Source organism: Passer montanus, unplaced genomic scaffold, assembly GCF_014805655.1.
Source record: "Passer montanus isolate IOZ18808 unplaced genomic scaffold, ASM1480565v1 scaffold4, whole genome shotgun sequence".
NCBI classification, from domain to species: Eukaryota; Metazoa; Chordata; class Aves; order Passeriformes; family Passeridae; genus Passer; species Passer montanus.
In genome coordinates, this window is record NW_024368818.1 from 9905725 (window position 1) to 9928276 (window position 22552).

Below are 22552 nucleotides of genomic sequence, written 5' to 3' on the forward strand. Positions count from 1 at the left end.
TATTTATGAACATGCTCATCTTTTTCTTCTAAAATGGCTGACTCTGTGATCCATTGTTCTTTTTTTAATCACTTTAAAATCAATAATAAATTTCAATGATGCCACATCCCCTTGCAGATGATGAAATTACATTCTTTTTTTACCTAACTCACTTAAATCACAGGCTTAGTCAGAATGCCTGTCTTCACATTTCTTCCTGGACAAAATGAGAGCACTATCATTCACAATGTTATAGGGAGTTTAAATGCTATCACTTGCAATTCTGTGCTGAGCAGAGATGATACTCTTAATAGCTGTGTGGTGAGCCATAGCAAACCACCTACAGCTTTACACTGAGCTAAATTGACACTTCAAATAGTGCCATGACTGCAACAGTCCCTTTTCACAGTTGCACACCATATTAAGGGCAAACACAGGCCATGGTGCACTCACCACAGGGTCACATCCCAGTGGACATCAATGGTACAGGAACAGTTTAACCACTGAGCTCACTGTATTAGCTGTAGGGATGCCAAGATTAAAACACAAAAAAATACACAACCTACTCACTCCCCTAACACAAAACCACAGAAAAATTTCAATCAAAACCAGCTCTGATGGAGTATTTAACAGAATACTAGAAAAAGCCTTTCTACTTGAATACCCAACACTAAGGTGGATAAATCCAAAGAAGTAAACTAAAACCTCTGCTGAAGTGGTTTCAGTACATAGCACATCTAGCCTATGTTGAATAAAAGCCAAAATTGCAGGATATGTTCTTCACTATTATAACATTTTCACACTACTGCACTTAATAGGGAAAAGCCTCACTATCAAAGCAGTCCACTGAGCAAACCATTTACCAGTCTCAGTGCTGCATGGAGCTTGATAAACTGCCTCCCACTGTCTTATCATGGAGCAGTATATGCATATATCCTAGGTTCTGACAGGAGTGAGATTTATTTTTCACACTATTTTCATTTAGTTTGGGGAAGAGATTTAGTTGCAGTACAGTTAAGAAATTGCTGTCACTGAACTGCAAGCACCAATTTAAACAAAGGAACTATAGAGTTGACTAGTGTATCAAGTCTGGAACAGTGAGAAGTTCCCCCTAGCCACCTACATTCATCAGCTCACACAGCTATGAAGTGTTTATTCATTATTAGATATGTGACCTCTTCACATCAGCCAGCTTGCCTCCCGTGTAGAAAAACAGACAGATTTTGCTCGTACGTAATTTAGTAATTTTTCCAAATAACAATAAAATTTTCAACACAGGTTGATGATTACTTTTTTGGGGTGCCTCCAAAAAGTACTTTCAAGAGGTAAGAAAACTTTTTACATAACCAACTGAAAAAAAAATAAAAATAGAAACTAAATCACACAAGTGGATTTTTTGCATATGAAGACTTCAAGTATGATACAGGCAACAAGTAATAACTTCATATTGACTAAAATTGCTCTGAGTTTAACCTACTGCCATTACTCCAAGGGGAAAACCTGAAAGAAAAAGGCAGCACCTACATCTAGGGAGCAAAGGAGAATATTTTCAAGGAGGCAGATTATTTTATGTGTTGCCTTCTAACACAGATAATTATCATATATAGAGTAGCTATGGACTTTAGCTGTGGGAAGAAAATCATATCATTGCTGAAAGGTTACAGCCTTAATAAGTATATGACTTTTCATTCAAACACAGCAATGAGTTTATCTTCCTGGACCTTTTCTGACAGTGTTTTATACACATTCCATCTTTTATTCTCTAAATTTATTCAACCCATGGTAAATTTACTCAACCAAATTAGTTTATCTGATGTTGTTTGCTATAAAAATCTTTTACATTTGAAAGAGCATAGAGGTTTCATTTACCTCAAAGCTGTGGTCTGTGTTTTGTCAGTTCAATCTTGTATTGTCATTAAGTATATTTGACCATGCTAGATAAAACCAGAAGAGACCACCATACACACTTGGCAACATATCACTTGAAGAGTCCTGACTGGAACTTTTAACCAAAGAAAAGTAAACTCTGGAAGTCTCAAGGACACAGAAAACTTTGGCAATGTTATGCTTGCTACATAACGCTGGAATTTAACAGTGAGAAATAAATACAGAAAACCCCCTTGTAGGTGTTCTTGGTTGTTGTCATTTTTTCCCCTAACATCTTGACATACAGTGTGGTATTTTTCTCAGTTATTTACTGCAAAAATTATCAGCAATTTAAGATTTTTCTTAAAAAATTCTTTCTTTCTTCAGATTTTTCTTTATAGATAGGAGGCAACCTGTAAATTAGATTCTGTCAGAAGGTTTGAGCTTGGTGTTCCTTAAGGTTAAAAGCACCAGGTGCTATTTCTTGGAATAAGGCTGGAGATGAACAAATTTGGTTTGTGTTTAGTCTTGTTCATGTGGTTGTAGGACAGCAAAACAAGAAAAATTCCTGCACGCATCTCATGAATGAAACTCAAAATTATTTCCAAGGCAGCCCAGTCTTACTCTCAGCACAGGTACACACACATACAAACTCACATATTCACTTGCATCCACCACAGATTTTCTATTAGAAACTTGAGAAAACATTTAATTTTTAAAGTTATTTAATTTTGCTTTCTGACTTGAAGCATTGTCATATCTGCCAGCCTCCTAGTAGACCTCTTCCAATATTGGTTTAACCTCATTACTGAAAAACTAGTATCTCATTTCAAAGCTGAATTTGTCATGATTTCCAAGGTTTCACTGCCTTTTTATTGCACTCCTATTAGAAAAGGCCAGGTCAATGCTTAAAAAACATTGTGCTAACCGCTAATGACTTTTTGAAATGAAGTTAATAACATATTATGCATTTATGATATTGTTACTGCTGCTTGGAAAGTCTAAATTATTCTCTATTATGAGCTAACCCCTCCTTGTACATGTCTGGCACTGGAAGTAAGAGAAAACAGACTCAGTTGCTTATTAAGACTAAGACTATTACTCTTTTTATTATTTCTGATCATGAGAAGTGGTCATCCAGAAGAACACTTAAAGAAAATAATAATCACTTCATAGAATGAATTACTTTTGTCAGCACACCAATTGCAAACATTCCTACAAAAACCTTATCACCATTGTAAAGAGTAGTATAACAGCTGAATTTCCTGTAGTATGAATGAAAGTATAAGTGATTCCTGGGGATGAGGACATCTGGTGGAGGGTCACACACTGCAGTATTTGGAAAAGTATGACATGGAATATCTGGGAAAAGTAATATGAACAATTATCGACGTCTTGTTGGCCAGCAGTAGAAAACTGGCTTTATAAGTTGAACATAGAAAATTGTAAAAATAAAGAACAACCCAGACATGCATACAAGCACAAAGATTTATCCTAAAAATATTTTCTTAAATCCATACTCAGTGTCTTTTTTCATGCCTGCAATTTTTCCCCATCCTTAACACTCTTGATTACTTAACATTAAACAGCATCAGGATTCTGTAAGCAGTAAATATTTTTTATCTTTCAATTCTTATTTTGAATTAAATTTAAAGATATTGAAATATTTAGCAGATAAGTGCTTTGCTCCCAGATTCGATTAAGCACTGGATCCAGGAGGGAGGATGTGGACGGCAATCTGCCTTAGTTTTCAGCACTGTGTTTGTTTTCTTGCCTTGCACCCTTTGCAAATGCAGTACTTCAGGATGAGCAGTAGAAGGTTTAAGTCTGTTCTCTCATCTTCCAGTTTTACTCAGAAGGCTGTGAACAGCAAAGTCCCCAGGCACTACTACTTATCTAGAGCTCTGTCTCCAGGGTTTTACGCTCAGCTATCAAAGGTGACAAAGTTGCATGTTATTTCCTATACTGCCATCAGTGCAGGGCCAGGAGTTGGGGGCAGGGTACCGTGGACAACTGTATAGATTTATCAGTGATAAACACTGGTCCTTCCTGTGTTCATCATTCATATGGCAGAGAAGCAGCTTTTCACATGCTGTCCACTGAATTGTGAAGGACGTTGTCTAAAAAATGGAAGAATAAAAACGAGAAATAGTCCTGGAACTCAGAATGGTATGCATATTTATATGCTTTGGTTAATGAATTTGTGAACCTTAGGTTATGAATTTTGATCCTGGCCATGGCTGCTGTAGTTCTGACAGTTACTGATCAGGTTTGTGATGTGCTTTGGAAGCTGAAAAATGCAAATGATAGAGATAATTCCTAAAAACCTCCAAGTAGCCAGATGGAGAGGGATGGGCATGATAAAAGACAGGAAGCACCTCAGATCTATGCCAGCTCTAGGTCAAAACTATACAGGACACTTGTGTTTGTTTGTGCTCCTTTACTTAAGAGCATTTTTTGCAAGTCTCCATTCATATTATGTTCTAACAAACAATTGCCCAGAAAAAGTGCTGGTTCTAACTCTGAACATCATAATGAGTGATACAGAAAAAAACCCTATATTGAGGCAGTCATTGCTTAGTAGTAAGAATGTTTTATGTGGAAAGGAATGAATGGTACACAGAGATGAGCTTTAAGGACAAATATTTACCCACTTGATGCTACGAACAGTGACCACAGGGTCTCAGAGGTACTGCCTCTATCTTGTGAATTCTTGCTACTTTCATTATACCCATAATTTTATTGATTCCATGAATTATAGTTTTACAGAGAAAATGAGTCTCACTTTCACCTGATTAACATGCAGAAGGTAATATTACAAAAGTAGATAAATGGGCAGGGGAACAAAAATGCATAGGGAATATGGGTTAGACTACAATAAAATTAGAACTCTATAAATACATTTTACTCTATTATGCAACCTTTAGCATATATTTAAACTTGAAACATCTTGTAGCAGGCAGCAATAATTATTAAAAGGAATGACAGGAGTCCCATCCTCAAGCTATCTTTTTTCCACTGTCTTACATCTGCAAATAAAACCCACTGTCTTAATTTTTCTATAAATCTTGAAATGATAATCTGATGCAATTTTTTCTGTTATAACAATACTTCCCTTCCTGAAACATGAAGAGACATACCTCTTTGTCTCATTAAAAGGTCAGGGGGTTCTGTTTTAAATAAAAACCTTTCAGCAATATACATTTCCAACTTCTCTGAGAATTCAGTGCAAGAAAACTTTAACAAGTCTAAACAAAGATTCTCTGCTTTCTCACACACTCTGTTCCTAGTGTGAACCAAAAATAAATAGCCTTTACTATACACATAAAAGCAGGCTGTAAAGTTATTATGGGGAACCAGGACAATAGGATCCTGGGAGTATACACCCAGAATAATTCTGATGAACTTAAATTAAATTGAAACTGAGCATCTCTGTGTATTACTGTAACCAAATCAGATTTTAAAAGTTACTCTGAATTTCATATTTACAGTTTCCCCCATAGAAAACTATTCTTTTGTAGCATGCTGTCTTTCTCTACAAGAAATCTTCATAGGAGGAAGAAACAGAAAAGAAAAAATATCCCCCCAAAACCCTCCAAAAATCAACATTTTTATTCCAGCTGTCAGTTCACTAGTGAGGCAGTCCCTAGGTTAAAAACAACAGCTTAATTCTTCTTCAATTCCAGTTTGTCTTGAAAGGCAGTACTACAGATAAGAAAGAACATATCAATCTTAAGATCTTCTTTTTATCTGTTAATTATCAATATTTCATAAAAGTGAATTTTTGACAATTTAAATGTATAACTGTGAGCTGTACTCCCTGACTACCTTTGCCTTAAACCAGAGTAAGAGACATAATTTAGTCTCCATTTTTATGTTCAGAAAAGAATACGTTTTTCGCCATTCAAATATTACTTTCTATATAGCTTAGACACACTTCCATACATTCAAGCTTAAGCACAACTCAAAATAACAGAGTCAGTTTTAAGATAAAAATTATATAGAAATGGGATCAACACAAACTAGAGAGGTCATCCCTTCCCTTGGATTATTTCCCTCACCACAGCAAAATCAATACAGCAGTGTAGTATTCTCTTCCAAACACTGCCTGCTGCTAGGAGTGATCCCATGATATGATGATTAAATGGATAAGTAAGTACTGAATTTTAACACAGCCTAGAAGAACAGAAATTGAATGAAATATCTTCGTGGAGCACCATCAATATCTATTGCACTGTTGTTAACAGTGCGTTCAGGCATCAAACTTACCAGGCTACCTTGAATTGCATCAGCTGTAGGAATGAACTATTTGCAGTTGTAAACATATTGTAATGAGTGCTGCCATATAAAAACATCTCCAAATGCAGGATGATGTAATCAAATATTATAGTTATGGAGAGAGTAAGTTGCTAGTTATGCAGATGATCTTATTAAAATAGCTTCAAATCCAGTTTCATTATATTTTGTTAATTTCAGCTCTTATAACATTAAATTAAACAATGAATAACTATTACTATTACTTTTAATCACATGAAGTGATTAAAATGTTATCTGTGGGTGTGAAAAATATATTTTATCACATTATATTCAACACCGTGAAAACAAGCACTGCAGTTAAAAAAATTTTTTATGGAAGTTAAATCTCCCGCATTAATATGGAATAAACATTTTAAAACCCTAAAGAAGCACAAATCAGAATGAAATTCAAAAAATGAATGCTTTAGAAACCATCAGATATAAGTAACAAATTAACAGATGAGAGGAATAGTCAATTTTAAAAATGGTGCTGAATGACTGGCAAAAGTTTTCAGGGTATAATGTTTAAATAAAATTCTTCTGTAAATATTGACTTTCAGTTTAAATTCCCAAGTAGTTACACATTCTAATGCTATATTAGAATTAGTCACTGCTAATGCTTTTAAGTCTTTGCAAGATGTTGTTTGAACGTATGTGCCTAAACAATGCCTGCAGCAAACAGCTGAAGCTTGTTCCTGTGTATCCAATTTTAGGATACAGAATTGTCAGCATATGATATATGTCGCCCAAATTTTGAAGCATATTAATGTGTTATACAGGGTCAGGCAAATCTATCTGGAGCAAACTTTACAGGTATTTTCTCTAAGAGCAGTTGAGAGTAAGGAGATATTAGCTATGTGAAACCAACTGCAGGCTCAGGTACATTAGTTTCACAGAAAAATACCTTCTGCCAGATGTTGACATTTAACTAAATGATTTCAAGATAAAAGAAATAAATTCTTAAAAAGAAGTCCTATATTTAAATTTCTGACATCCTTCTGAATTTTGCATCAAATTTCTTGCAATTTGTAGCAATAAAAATATAAATATCAATTAAAAAAAAATAATTATATTAATAGGAGGTGGTTGTATGGTACTAGTACTATTAGAAACACCAAAATACAAACATTTACAATACAAACTAATATTTACAATGTGGCTGACAGTTCAGCATAAAGAAAACAGAAATTTCCCTTTCCAAAATCAACAGACTTAAATAACACAATATAGCTACAAGAAGGAAACCAGGTTAGAATAGACTTTTTCACGTATGCATCCAGAGCATGTACATTGATATCCATGGGCACATCCATTATTAAATTCCTGTATCAAATAAAATTTTATTGTTACAAATTGAGATGTTTTATTCACTGACTTTTGAATTTCTTCTTGTGATGACACAAACTCAATAAATTTTGGAAGAATTTTGGAAAATAATAGCTTAGTAACTGTTGAGATGCAATAATCATGTCTTAACACAAGAACAGCATTTGTCAATGTCTTAATCTAAATGTGTGCAGTTTCAGTGCTCAGTGTAGAAGCCCAGAGGAGGTGACTTTAGTTGCATTCCCACCCACCCTTAGGCTGCACTGTGGTCTGAGAAATGCTCATTAGGCTTTGGCCTTGAAGAACTGCACCTGGACTAACGCTCTCTCCAGTGTGTCAGAAACACTGTCTATTTCCCAGACGTAGAAGAGCACAAGTTCTTTTTTTTTAAGAGCAGCCTTTGAAACTTATTTTTCTTGCCTGAAAAATCCAAATGAAATAATATTTATGTTGCTGAACCTTCAAAGAAAGTTACCAACTGGCTGAAACACTGTCTATTTCCCAGATGTAGAAGAGCACAAGTTTGTTTTTTTTTAAGAGCAGCCTTTGAAACTTATTTTTCTTGCCTGAAAAATCCAAATGAAATAGTATTTCTGTTGCTGAACCTTCAAAGAAAGTTACCAACTTGAATTGCATCCAGGATAGAATATTACTATGACTAAAACCCACTCTCTTGCAATCTTATAAAAAGTGATCTACAGTGAGACTCTTTCGAGCTCTCAATTATGAGGCACTGATGAGTACTAAAGCCCACTGCCTATTGACCATATAAACAGTGCTCCAAAGTGAGGTTTTTTTGAGCTCTCAATTTCCAGAAAATAATTGGCTAATATGTCTCAAAAACCAATATGGCTGTGAAGACAAGCAAGAGCTTTTAGAAATAACAGACATGAAATTTTGGTAATAACCAACAACTATTGGTACTAGCAGGGTCTGAGAAAGAATGAGTTTTTCCGGAGGTGGAGACAGGGCAGCACTTTTCTGGGAGAATGAACCACAATGCAATACAGCTGAGTGCAGTAATGAATGGCAGAAAGAAGACATAGACTATAAGGTGAGATTGGGACTACCAGAACTTTGGAAGTTCTCAGACCCATTTCTAGAAAGGCCTAAAAAAACAGTGCATGATAAGTAACTATCAGAGAAATTGAGAAACTTGTCTTCAGAGTAAAGGAGACTCTCTACAAAAAGGTACCCAGCTCCAAGCCCAGGCAGTGACTATTGAACCCTAGACAGCTCATCAGCCACACTGATGCCACTGGATTGCTGCTTTCAATTGACACTGAAAATAGGATGGTCATCCCCATCATCTGGATTGACACCAAAGTGAGAGGTGGTGTACCGTTATCACTTTTATTTTTCCTCTTTCTTGTCCTCCCTTTTTTGTCTTTTCCTTTCTTTGATTAGTCTCTACCTTTGTGATGAACCTCTTTAACTTTTGTTTTCCCCTCCCTCCTGCCCCTTTATCCAAGACCCACTGCCACGTGCCTAGTCTCTCTTTTCGCTTTACCCTACACTTTTATCTGAACCCCACTGCCATGTGCCTACAAAGCAGGTCAGGGACTAACATGCCAATTTTCATGCCAATTGTATAATTTACTAATAATACTCTATGCTTCTTTGCAGACCCTCTCACTTCTGTCATTTTTTTGACCAATGAGCATTTTTGAGTCTTAAGGGCTTCCTTCCCTTAAGAGTGGGTCATCACACTCAGGCACATAGTTTTCATAATGATGTTGATCTTTTCCATCATGCATTTACATGTTCCTATTTCTGTTTGCAGTTAAGAGCCTTAAAATTATAAGCAAAATTTTCTTGGTTTTTTGTTTTGATTTACCTGAAAGACAGCCAGTGAGTGACAGAAACAGCAAGAGTTTCCATGACAACCACATCCTTGGTCACAAAGGTCCTTCCGTCCCTCTTTGTGCAGTTGTTAGCAACGCTGACGTTTCTTAATTAAAGCTTAGCCTATTGGGACAAAGACAGATCTCTGTTAGGAAAATTAAAAATATCTCTCAATAATATGACAAACAATTAAAGGGACAAAACTTCTCCTAATGCAATTAAAAGTCTAGTTGCAAAGGACTTTCTGTACACAGGAACAGATACCCCAACAGATACTCAGGGGGATTTTGCTCCAGCAGTTAACAGTGTTAATAGCTCAAATGTGTGTGGCAGTGCTCTGAATTTATGTATATATATTACATGGATATCACTTAAAACTACATGTGCTTTGGATCTTTGAATTTCCAAAAAGCCAACATTAGAAGATAGTACATGTATCTTTCACAGCAAACATATTCAAAGCACATAACTTGACGTGTTCTTATTTTTCTGAAAGTACATTGATTTTTGGTATCAAGTGTTTCAAAAAGCTCATGTGGAAGTGTGGGTGAGATGAGTGAACAGTGAGGTGAATTGAGACTTGGCTGGAGGGCAGAGTGTTGTGATCAGTGGTGCAGAGTCTAGTTAGAGCCTATAGCTCCCCAGAGATTGGTACTGGGTCCAGCTGTCTTCAGCTTATTAATCAATGAAAGCAGCCCTCAGGAAGTTTGCTGATGATACAGAACTGGGACGAGTGGATGATACCCCAAAGGTCTGTACAGCCCTCCAGAAAGGCTTTAACAGGCTGGAGAGATGGGCAGAGAACTGTCTGAAAGTCAAAAAGGACATATGCAGGGTCTTGCACCTGTGGAGGAATAATCCCAGCACAGGCTGGGAGCTGACCTGCTGGAAAGCAGTTCTCCAGAGATGGACCTGAGGGCCCTGGTGGACAACAAGCTGTCCATGAATCAGCAGTGTGTCCTTGTGGCCAAAAAAGCCAGGGGGATCCTGGGCTGCATTAGGAAGAGCCATCAGGTCAAGGGGGGTGATCCCGCCCCTCTATTCAGCCCTGGTGAGGCACATCTGGAGTGCTGTGTCCAGTTCTGGACTCCGCAGTACAAGAAAGACAAGCAATACTGAAGAGGATTCAGCTGAAGGCAGTGAAGATGATGAGGGGATTGAAGCATCTTTCTTGTGAGGGAAGGCTGAGAGTGGTGGCAGAGCACTGGAACAGACTGCTCAGAGAGGTTGTGGAGCCCCCTACTCTGGAGATATTCAAGACCCTCCTGGACACAATCCTGTGCAACCTGTTCCAGGTGAATCTGCTTTTGAAGAAGCTTTGAAGTAGGTACCTGCATACTTCCCTTTCAACTCAAACCATTATGTGATTTTTCTTCCCTGAAAGTAATATGTTGGTATATTTAGCATAAACAATTTTTTAAATGTTTTAGGAAAATCCAGGTGTTTGTACTACTTGCAACCTGGATTGAAATAGATTCCAGTTTCTTCAACTTTGCTCAGTGTGTGAATAATCTATGAATACCTTTGAAACAATCAACACTTTTACAAAACACGTTATTCATACTCATCTCCTACTCTTCCCCATACTTGTGATTCCTATCTGTCCCATAACATGAACAATTTTGACACACTTCATCTTTGATTGCTGTCTTCTTAGCTATCACTTTAACAATGTCAGCAACTTTACCACATTGAAACTCAAGAGATTTTGCATTCAAATGTCTGAAAAGTCAGTCCAAAATAGGAGAAGGTTCATCTGGTTTTGTACGGACATATGTGTACTTCTGGTCTTTGACTTGAAAAGCATCAAGTTGCAAACATAAAGTTAATTTTATACATTTAATTAGTCATATCTATTCAGGAGGACTCTGAGATCCTCTTATTGGAGACCAAGGAATCTTCAATCAGTAGAAGCTGTGATTTATAACTAAAAGAACAATGGCATATGACATAATTATAAGACAAAAGAGAATTTCCTTTGTTCCCCATCAAACCACTTTTGGGGATAATATGATTCCTTCAGATTACAACCAGCTTAGTTACATGCCATATTTGCTGCTTTGGGGGTCCTATTCTCTGTTAGAACCCTGACAGTAAGAGAACACAGGCAAAGTTCTACACACTTGCTAAAAATAAAAATATAAATCATAATGCAAAAATAGGTTCCTGCTGGATGATTCCATTTCAACTGCTCTCTGAGCATCTCTAGTTGTAACAAGTTTTGACAGTCTTTCCATCACATATAGAGAGACACACTGTGTGAGCACAAGATGACATCTATTTATGTTGCTGGCAGTTATTCCTGCAACAATATAAAGGTGTAGCTTGTCAGCTTTCATTTAAACAGCACAGCAGATATGCTTTTCGACACAGATAAAAAATCCCATTTAGAATTTGTACTTCCTTTCAGGTAACTCAGACCAGGGAAACTCAATATTGGACATACACATAGGTATAAGCAACCCTGAAAGAGAACACAACAATCTGGTAGACAAGTGACTTTCAACATAGAGCTTGTAACTCATGTAAACCCCTACAGGAAAGCTCCTCAATTAATTATTAATGTCTTCTGCCTTTGTTTTTCATTTCAGTGATAATCTGCTTTTCAGACAGTGTGTTCTTTGGTTAGTGAATTATCTCATTCAGCATTCTTTGTAGGCCAGACCTTTGGGAAATAAGTATTTTCATTAAAATTTAAAATTTTCCCGCATGGTCATACCTGTTAAAGAGAGTAAAGCAGAGATTTCTCCCCCTGCCCCCAGCTTTACTACTTTTTCTTCTTCCTCTTTTCCTAACTTCCTTTCAGCTACTTTTATAACTGTGTAACAGTGAAATTATTTAAACTTGGCGATTTTTCTCTAACATGAACAGGGAGACATATACCAAATTTTCCAGCATTACAGTGTGAGATTTTTGCTGTTTTTATTACTACGTATTACTGTGCCTATTGGATTAGACTGTTAATAAAAGTTATGATTGGTAAAACAGAAACAGGATGACAAATAACTATCCCAGAGTGAGGAATACTTTAAAGAAAAAAAAAATACATTTTAATCTTATGACTGTAAACCAGAATATACAGTAATTTATGCACAAGAACACAGATGAAGGTGCTGCTTAAAAGGACTTTAAAACAATTTCAGCTGAACAATATCTGTTTTTTTCCTCAGTTAAAAATTAAGACCTCACAAAAATCCAACTGGCTTCTTTAGAATAGTTTCTTGGCTTCATTCTTCAAGAAAATAAAATTAAGTTGTCTGGAATATGCTATATTTACAGATGTCTTTTGCATAATGCCTGAGTTGACAAAGCTCTACAGTCAGATTTTTAATTTAAAGATGGACTCTCTACCATCTCTTGATTTTTTTAATTCGGTCCTGTTGAATGAATAATCTAATTTCTTTACAATAAATGGAGTTTCAGTAAATTGTTTTTTTCTTAATACCAACGACATGAAGTTTCCCTGAAGGAAATTTGTATAAAATGTGATCTAAAATACAGATTTATATAATGTGCAGCAAGTAATTTATCTAACTTCTTTTCCAGCACAAAAATTAGAAACAGTTTTCAATTTCCACATATTACTAACCCAGTCCTTTGTTTTCCCCTGGATTTCTGCCAAATTACTTTTGCAATTTCTTTTAATTCCGTGTGCTAATTGTAAAAAACTTATTAAAGCCCTCACCATTCAATATGTTTTAATGAATTGCTTTGGCTGGTAGTGACAGGGTGGATATTTACTCATGGTTCTGACTCCTAGCACACTTTGTGAATATTGAGAGCATGAGTACTAATTCTGTGTTGCCAACCCTAATGTGGAAGAGGCTTGAACCAGATCCAGTAAAATCCTCCTCTCTCTAAAAGTAATAATAGCATCTACTACCATGAATGTTTGTTTTCTGACACTTCAGACAAATTTAAATGGAACTGCAAGGGTCTGTTGTTTTTTTTAATTAAAATACTTTTAAAACAAAGCCTTTAGCATAGATACTGTAACACTGATATCAAAGTGCTTTCTTCCTTTATCACTATCTAATTTCCCTTTTCCATCATATGCATATTTATCCATTTATGTGTAGCAACATGAAAGAGATGATTGCTTAAATCTACATCCTCTCTCAAAGCAGTGGAGCAAATCTTTGTCTACAGCGACTATACTTCTCAGAGGAAAAGCTGTCACAAAATATAAAAGTTTTCTCTGTAAATTTTTTTCCTATATCAATATATATTAGAAGAAAGTTCAAATTATCTCATTTTCCCTTTCCTTTCCAAAAAGAAATATGCTCACAGGTAATGAAGAAATAACACCACTGATACACAATTCTGATGTTCTAGATAGACTTGGAAGAGCAGGAACTGAAAAAAATTAGAAATTGAGCCTTTCCCATCCATACAACCAAACAGAAAAAGAAGAGCATACGCCGTGAAGAACAAATATACTTAGATTGTTTTAGGTAGTATTATTAGGAAATACTTTTTATCACATTTAGTAAGTGGAGGATGTTGGCATAAGGTACAGTGAAACTGCTAACAATATTCCTTACTTAGAGTGGCAAACCTATGAAATCAATAAATGCAACAAGCTAAGTATCACTGACTAGGCTTTCTTTTAAAAGGCTTGTTATAGTCTTGGAAGAAGACAGAGATCTACCTGAAGATACAATTTAAAGTTCTTTTACACTTTAAAGCCTTCTGAACTACACCAAACTCTCTCTGCTTCCCAGCACAACCTCTTCTGCAATCAGGAATTGGAAGATATGAATGGAATTGTTGCAGACAACAATTTAGCCTATCTTCCTCGTTCACATGCGTGTCAGACCTCTAATGCTCAGTCCACGGAGAATTAGAGGCTTTAGAAAACCAAAGGCTCAGACCTTGTTCATAATGAACAGAGGAAGTAACTTAGCTGGAAATTTAAAAAAAAGCTTGTCTGTAAAGATCTCCCTAATGAATACTTACATATAAAATTGATTATTAGGCCACAATTATTAAAGACCATAGTTATACAGAATGTAAATATGCTTGACTGAGTTCATGGCTCTGCTTGCTTTCAATATATTTTTTATTAGTCCAGTCCAAAGTCTTTTTGACAATACTATTTTTATATTGGTTTAAGTTGACTAAAACTAATTAAGTTAATATTTGATAAAAGTCATACCGTAGATACCTATACAATGAAATGTCACTGAAATTTGTTGCAGTGTAAATGAAAGAGAAATTATATTAAGCTAAGATAAACAGCAAGGCATCTTATAGGATTGATTATTACTCCAATGGAAGATCATTTATTTGAAAGTTTTAGTAATTGTTCAAACTATTGTAAAGAAAATTTAATAAAGATCAAGATTTAGCAGTTAAATTAAAAAAGATTCAGAGCTGTTTATGAACACTCAATTTACTGTTAATAATACTAAAGTTTATTCTGCAGTGGAACCTTTCCTTTTCAGGTTCCTTTTGGTGAGCAACCAAGACATTCAACATTTAAATGAATTTTTTATAAGGTTTTTTTTTTGTTTGTTGTTGCTGTTGTTGTTTTATTCATGATACTAATAAGTTTTCAAAGACACCAGTCCAGGTCTAGGAAGAAGCATAGAATGCTATTCTACAAAAGAATCAAATTAACTTTTTCTGAAATAATGATCAATCACAATTTCTATACTGGTGAATGAAAATCTGAACTACTGTTCTAAAAAAGAAACCAAAATATTTGATTGCTAGTACTGAATAGGTATCTCAAAGTACCTATTATTCCAAGTGATTCTGAATTATTCAGATGAATCAAACTTGTTTGGAAAGCTGTGCACAATACCCAACAATACCCATACAATAAAAAGTTAATATTGTACTAATATTGTATTAAATATTTATTATTTTATAGTATTTTAATATATTTGCACATACATATTTAAAATAGGTTTGTATGTATGATGCAGAATGTCTCCCTTTCTAACATTTCAACCAGTTGACTGCATTTGCATTGTGTCTAATATAATTTTTTTAACCAAGCCAACCACTGATATGTCTAGACAAGATTTACAAAATCACTTGACCAAGAAGTGGTTTATGCTGAATTATTTGCTGGATTGTTCAATGCTATTTGAACTAGATACTCTTTGACATTCTTACTGCAAATCAGACATAAAATGTCTTGGTGTGCTCAAGCAAAGATGTCAGAAAGAGTCCTCAGCTTCTCTAAACCAGCAACACTGAGATGCTCTATTTGACAACATTAATTTGAATGAAGCTTGAAAAAGCTAGAGTACTGCACAGGCAGTCCAACGACTCAGGATATACCTTGAAGTACTGGGTGCTGAGAAGAGTTAAAACCATGAACTCCTGTCTACTTTCAGGCCTTGAGGGAGCTTCAAGATGCTATTCCCAACACAAGGCATGGTCTTGTTCTCTGGTGAATAAAATACCTGTTGGAAGAACCTCCTGAGAGGGGTAGGAGTGGAAATCTTTTGTGAATTTTCCCCTCTATTTGCCAATCAGATTGACGTCTTCTACAATACAGCTTACGTTTCAGAGAACAAGCAGCTGCTGGGGATGAAGCAGTTTAAAAAAATCCTTGCTCTCTCATTTAGGATTGTGAATGTAACATGAATTCACTCAGCAGCATGATTTTGAAATTTGTTAAAGCCTGGGCTGGAAATAAAAAAAATTTTGTCACAAGTACCACAGTTATGCTGTTTGGTTTCTTGTATGAACTTTATGACCAGTCATTTCTCAAAGCTGTCATTACACACTCTTCAAATTTTTTTTGTTTGTTTTTGTTTTAGTTCTGACAATATTATTCATATCTTATTGGAAGAAAAGAAGAGGAAAATTGTGTATAATTTGACACTTTAGAAATGAAGTCTATGAGCTCTCTTGTTAGTAAATGAAGAGGAATAGAAAACTTGAAGGAAAATTAATTCAAAGATTTTTGACAGTTATTTTGAAATGAGATGAACAACCTCATTCTTTTTGCTAACTCTGATGGAAACCTGATTGTAGCAGAGACCAAGACAGCTATCTTAAATTATTCAATTAACTTTCAGATGGCTAAAGCTGAGTGATAGCAGTTTTCTCTTGGGTTTTTTTCCCAGTGCTTATGGAAGTTTCAACTGCGTGTGAAAAACTCAACTGTTTGTTTAACTCCCAATCTCAGTTGAATTAGAATAAAATCACTCTTTGTCTATGATAGTATTTTCTTGGTGTTTTCCTTTAATTATACAGGAAATATGTTTAAGCACTTAATATTAAGTGCAACAGATGCCTCAGAGAAATTGAGAAGTTCAGGGAGAAACTATAGAATTGTAGGTCATGTTAGTAATCTGCTCTTAATCTGCACTCTTTATATTAAACTTGATTTATTTGCAGTGAAAAATTGCAAGGGAAAAGGCATATTCATATGCTGTGTTTTTTCAGGCCCATTTGTTTATTTCCAAATTCCTCTGAGAGATCATAATATGTGCCAGTGTAATCACATCTGGAATTATCTTTTCTCTGTCAAACAAGGGATTAAGGTCAATGAGAGGACCAGCAAGATGCTGCTGTTATTTTGTCTCTCTGCTGCACTTGGTAGAACCACCTCTAACATATAAAGAGCAGCTCATCTTTGCCTCTCTTCTGCAGCAGTCAACTACTGCCAAGAGGGAAGATGACTGCAGTGAAGCAAATATCCTTACCTGCCACTGCATCTAGTACATCAACCAGCATAAATAGGCCTAGCATATGCCTTCAACTTAATGCAACTGCCAGACTAATTATATTATGCATTTTAATAACACATACCAGGATCCTCACTCATTTCGTTACAAGGATAAAGCCCTGGAGATTGTGTGTACTGCTCTGAAGTAGTGGGCACAATCTCTCTGTGGCCTTGTAAGTTCAACTCATCTCTCTTCCTCTCTTATGAGGAAGGTGCAAGGCAGGGTTCCAAAGGTGTGTTAAGGAAAAGCAAGATCCTTCAATACTCTGCTTGGCTGCTATCTCTGGGCTTTATGTGATGCTTTCAGGCTGTCAGAAGAGCACTTGTCTGAGGAGGATGTCGGCTACATGTTCTGAGTGCAAGAGGCTGTTTCATGTGTGGAGTGGACGGAAGACACAGAGAGGTTTGTTTGCAAAATGGGTGTGCGTGAACATTCTGTCAGTGCATATGTGGTACAAGTCTGACTCAATGCCAAACCACAAATTAGAAAGATAACAGTTATATTAAAAAAAAAAGACTTGTCTTGACATGTTATTTGTGAGTTCTGAGTTATTACCTGTCTAGTCACTGTTGCAGATTTCACACTAGTTCAGCCCCCAGGTAACAAGGCCCTTTTTAGTCAACTATTCTATTTTATCATGATATATAATTAAATAGCTGAAAAGTTAGAATCACAAAATCATAGAATCACATAATCATTTAGGTTGAAAATAATTTTTTTTTCCAGAGGAGTTGCAGTTTCCCCATCCCTGGAATGTTCAAGGCCAGGTTGGGTGGGGCTGTGTCCAACCTTGTCAAGTGAAAGGTTCATGGCAGGAAGGTTGGAAATTAACATCCCTTCCAACCCAAACCTTTCTATGACTCTATGATTCCATGAAAGGGCCTTCAAGTTCATTGAATCCAATCTAACACTGCCACTATATCTTCAATTCAAGACAGGCTAGATATTTCCTAAACTTAAGAGGTGGAAGTCACATTAGACACTCTTGGAAGTCTTAACAGTAACTGTATTTTAAAAACTGAGCATGTTTTTTAAACTATACTAATTCAATGAACTATCGAATTCAATTCAATCTAAACAGTCAAATAAAAATAAACAAAAATACTATTTTTCACTTAAATTGTTGCAATAAACTATCTCATTAAATTTAATAGTTGCCACATCTCCTGACAGGAAATAGCATAATATACAATAAAAAGACATTATCTTTGAAATGTTAGAGGTGTTAGAGAGCAGATTAAGATGCAGAATTTGAAAATGCATATGTACAAAATTAATTATAAGAAGACACCTAAAACACTCAGTTGCTATTATGTATTGGTTGTGGTGGTTTAAATGTTAATAATTTTGTTCTTAGCTATTTTCTATTTGGAACAGTAAAATGCATTTTTTAACTGGCATACTGCAAAATATTAATGATGCAACAAATGGATTGGTACTACAGAGACGTATCTGGTTTTTTACAAGCGTATTTAATTGCACATGATTCTTATGTTTCTAATTACAACCAGTACTTAAAGTGTCTAGATGCTTAAGGATGCATTTTTATATTTAAACATACTTCATTATTATTACTTATATGGCAGATAGTTCACTAAGATATAATGATAGGATATTAAAGTGGATTAGAAATCTCATTATTAGAACACAAGCTTGTCTGAATAGAAAGAAAAAAAAAATAAAGTACTCTAAGTGGAATAAGCACCTCTTCATTTTCTTTCGCAAATCTCATTTTATTACAAGCTAAATGTCAGAGACATAAAGACATAACTGCTGGCATGATCCCATCAGGGAGGTTTCTATCTGTTATTATATGGTATTCAACATTCTTTTTCCACAGATTTTAAGCAAAGCCAGCAAAATTTACTAAGGGCTCGAATTTAAACCAAATATATTTTAGCCTATCTAGAGATGGATTGTTTATTTTTACATATTAAGATATGACTGCAGTCAAATAACATTTATTCTTATATTTTAACTCAGCATTAGAGCACACACCAATTATGAAATTGTGCTGTCAGGTTATCCCTCTAAGGGCAGTCACACACTTCATGTTTTGAGTGGCAAATTGAATTTGACATTTAATTTGAAGCCCAGGACACCATAATGTAAAACCTTCTGCAGTATTAGTGGTAAAGCATGAGGGCATACCCCCTGTCTGACTTTTTTAAATAGTTGTCTCCATGTAACTATTGCCTTCATTCTTTTCAGTGGAGATTATTTTCCTGATATTTAAAGGAAAATCCCAGTAAATATTTACAATCACAGTAGCTCACTACTAGAGCATTTCAGGTTTCTTCATAGATTCAAATAAGTGATCTGATATAAAATCTACCCATGCATACTGTTCAGAGACCTTGTCATTTCTGAGTTTAGAAACAATTAGAGGAATCCTTAGCATAGCTCTGTAGTAGGTGGTGGTGCCAACACTTCCTCATTTGTTTATTCTTCAAAAGATAATTTAATTTAATATTGCAAGAAAATGTGCTAACAGTAGTTGCAAGCCCTCTATGCGTGGAAGTTTAATTTCTTGCAGAGATTTCTGTGTAAGTTGGCAGCCCTTCCTTTAATAAATTTTAGAGTATTGAAATGCAATATTTTCAAGAAGCAGCCAGATTTTTTCTTTCCTTGACAGAACAGGCAGTTTTAAGATTAAAAAAAAAAATAAGAATGTCATAATCTGAAAGTCCAAAGTCTGGTTTGGTGCACATGTAAATGGAATTTAGTCAGGATTTCTGGGTTGAGCATCACCTTGGAGGTTACCATTATGTATTACTCCCCTCCCACCACCCAACCAATAAACAAACAAGCACAACAAAAACAAACATATCCCCCTTAAAAAAACAAACAACAAAAACCAAAAAACAGAAAACAAAACAAACAAAACAAAACCACCAGAAAACCAAACAAAACAAAAAAAACCCCAAAAAAACCAAAAAAAAATCCCACCCAAAAAAAACCAAATCAAAACAAGCAAACAAAAACAAAAACCACCAAACAAGCAAAACCCAAACCAAAACCATGTGGTTAGTTCATTTTCCCTCTAAGCTTTCATGTTTCAGTAGCTATGAATTCAGCTGTGAAATACATACCAGTTCAGAATCTGGCCCAGAGGCTCCAGCCACAGAGTACTGTGTAACAAATATCAGATCTCTGCGCTATTCAAAATTTGTACACAAATATAGCCCAGCCCAAAGAGGAGCATATTTCTGGTTAATTATCCTGCCCACACAATACACTCAGCCTAAGGTTAATTTTGCATAAACTGGCACTATCTGATCTTCATGAAAGTCAGCAATGATCCAGTTATTTCCCACTTTTTCCCCTACCATTTTCACCATTTCTACATTCTCTGTCAACTGGATGAAGGGTTTTAGTATAATTTTGTGTTGTCGGTATGCTAAAATAGAATTTATTGTCATGAAGATGAACTGCTTTAACACTCCCTACAGACTGCCAATATTTCCCTAATTATCTCAATAAGTGGTCAGAGTTCTACCAGGAGATGTGGAAATATATGCCCTGAGGGTTTTTCATTTTTTTGGGTTTTATTTTTGAAATGATTTCTTAAGGGTTTTTTCCAAGGGAGAGAACACCATCCTTGATTAAAAGAAGACATGAGGTTCTTACTGGTTTCCAGAGAGCATTGCCATTCATTGTGTTGACTGCACTTATTTCCATTGATCTCAAGGTTTTTTTCATTCTATTAGAATGAAGGCAAAAACCTTGTCTTTTATCTAGTTAGTTCCAATTGCTGGAACAGCAATTGTAGGTTGTAAGTTGTGTTTGTTCACTGACAGATGAAAATTTATTTTTAAATTTTTTTCTTCATTCCTATTTATGAAGGAAGAGAATTTAGAATTTCCAAGTGAGAACACAAACTACGCACAGCTTAAAGTTTACAGTGTGGCACTTTCCTTGCTGTAGAAGATGCTTCACTTTAGTAAATTCATACCGTCTATGAAATACAATCTAAGAGCATCAATTCAGCAAAATACAGTGAAATATAGTGAAGAAACGATGCACCTTGTGCTGTTAGAGTGCTGAAATTCTGCCAGTGCATCGTGCAAAAATACAAGCCTGAGGCTACTGGTGCATGCTGGACAAGTGCTGACAAATCCTAGTAATTACCAAGAGAAGGCTCTGTTGGGACAGAGTTTTCACTCACTTGTTTGACAGGAAGTGAAGTGTCAGACCCATCACTGTACCTACTTAAGATGATTTTTTTTTTTTTGCTTCTGGAAGAAATGTGGAATGATGCCTGCCTTTATTAAAAGTTCAGCCATCCTCTTCCAAGAGACAAGAACTCCTTGGCACAGTCCTGATTAGTGGTTATAAGGGAACCAAGGTGGAATTGAGAATTGTATGTGTGCTTCTCTTCCCTCCCTGATAATTAGTTGGAATCATAAGTGTTTTACAATTCAATTTCTAACCTGTGCTGCCAAAGAGGAATAGCAGGATAGCTAATAGATAGAGTGCCACTTATATCTGAAAATGAATGCTGTCTCAGGACACCTTGTCACCTTCTTGCTCTTCCCTACAGGTTTCATGCACAGCAGCAAAGAAAGAAGATACCAAAAAGGTATCTTTTTGAGAATTAGTAAAATAATCTCTCAAAATTAGCCTTATAATGCCTTTTGTTAAATGTGATGTTATACTTTCTATTCTTCTTAACTTGAGGGTTCTCTTAGACTCTAATTATAATAGTTTATCCATAAAATTAACAGGATTTATCTGTGCAATTTAGTACTGTGACAAGTTCCTTAAAAATGTATCTGAGCAATTGAAAGAGAAAATAATCCCCAGCATGCTCACTCCTTTTCTTTCTACAATCCACATTATGTCAGAATATTTTAAAATTATTCAAAATAAAAGTATGAGAATGTCATTAAGTATGATTATGTAGATTACTACTGAAAATGGAGAGGCAGGTATTGTCTGTGTTTTGAATACTGTTTTTAAGTGTAAGTAGTGTATTATTTGTAGTCTTTGTATTTATGACTCCTTGGACCCGTCCATTAATCTACTACAGGAAAAAACTTTATATTAATTAAAACAATCAATAAATTAATTCACTAAATGTAATTATTAATTTCATTAATAAGATTCTAAGTCAACTAATTAAAAAATTTAACCAGACTTAATCAAGGACAAAGGGAATTTAGAAATCTTATAATCCTTCATAGATAATTATACAGGAAAACAGTAATATGTTAGCTTGGCCATAAAATAAAATCTCTAACACAAAGTCTCTAATTGCAAATCCTCCACTTCAGCACAGAAAGTATATAATAAATTATAAACTCCCACCTAAGGAAAATCCAAAACTAAAACTACATGACTGAACACTAACCAAATGTGTGGGAAACATCTTACTCATGTCATTATTTTAAATTTCCGGTAAACAAGACTCATCCAGTGGTAAAATCTCTAATTTGAAAATACTGCTACTGGTTTTACCACACCTACATTTACACCTTGTAAATAGTTCAGAAAAATAAACTTGCAGAAGAACAACTAAAAACAATTATTATGAGTGGATCTCT

The 22552-nt window shown here is 35.3% G+C and overlaps 1 protein-coding gene across 5 annotated transcripts in view; it reads right to left on the bottom strand.

Moving 5' to 3' along the window:
• The window catches only part of CNTN5 (contactin 5), a 603192-nt gene that overhangs the window by 302344 nt on the left and 278296 nt on the right, over positions 1-22552 (bottom strand). For all 5 annotated transcript variants that reach the window (XR_005628589.1, XM_039718730.1, XM_039718731.1 and 2 more), the window contains one exon: positions 9305-9435. Coding sequence is in view for 4 of the 5 variants with exons in the window: in XM_039718730.1 (XP_039574664.1) it covers positions 9305-9359 (55 nt within the window). In the remaining variant the exon portion in view is untranslated. The remainder of the gene's footprint in view (positions 1-9304; positions 9436-22552) is intronic.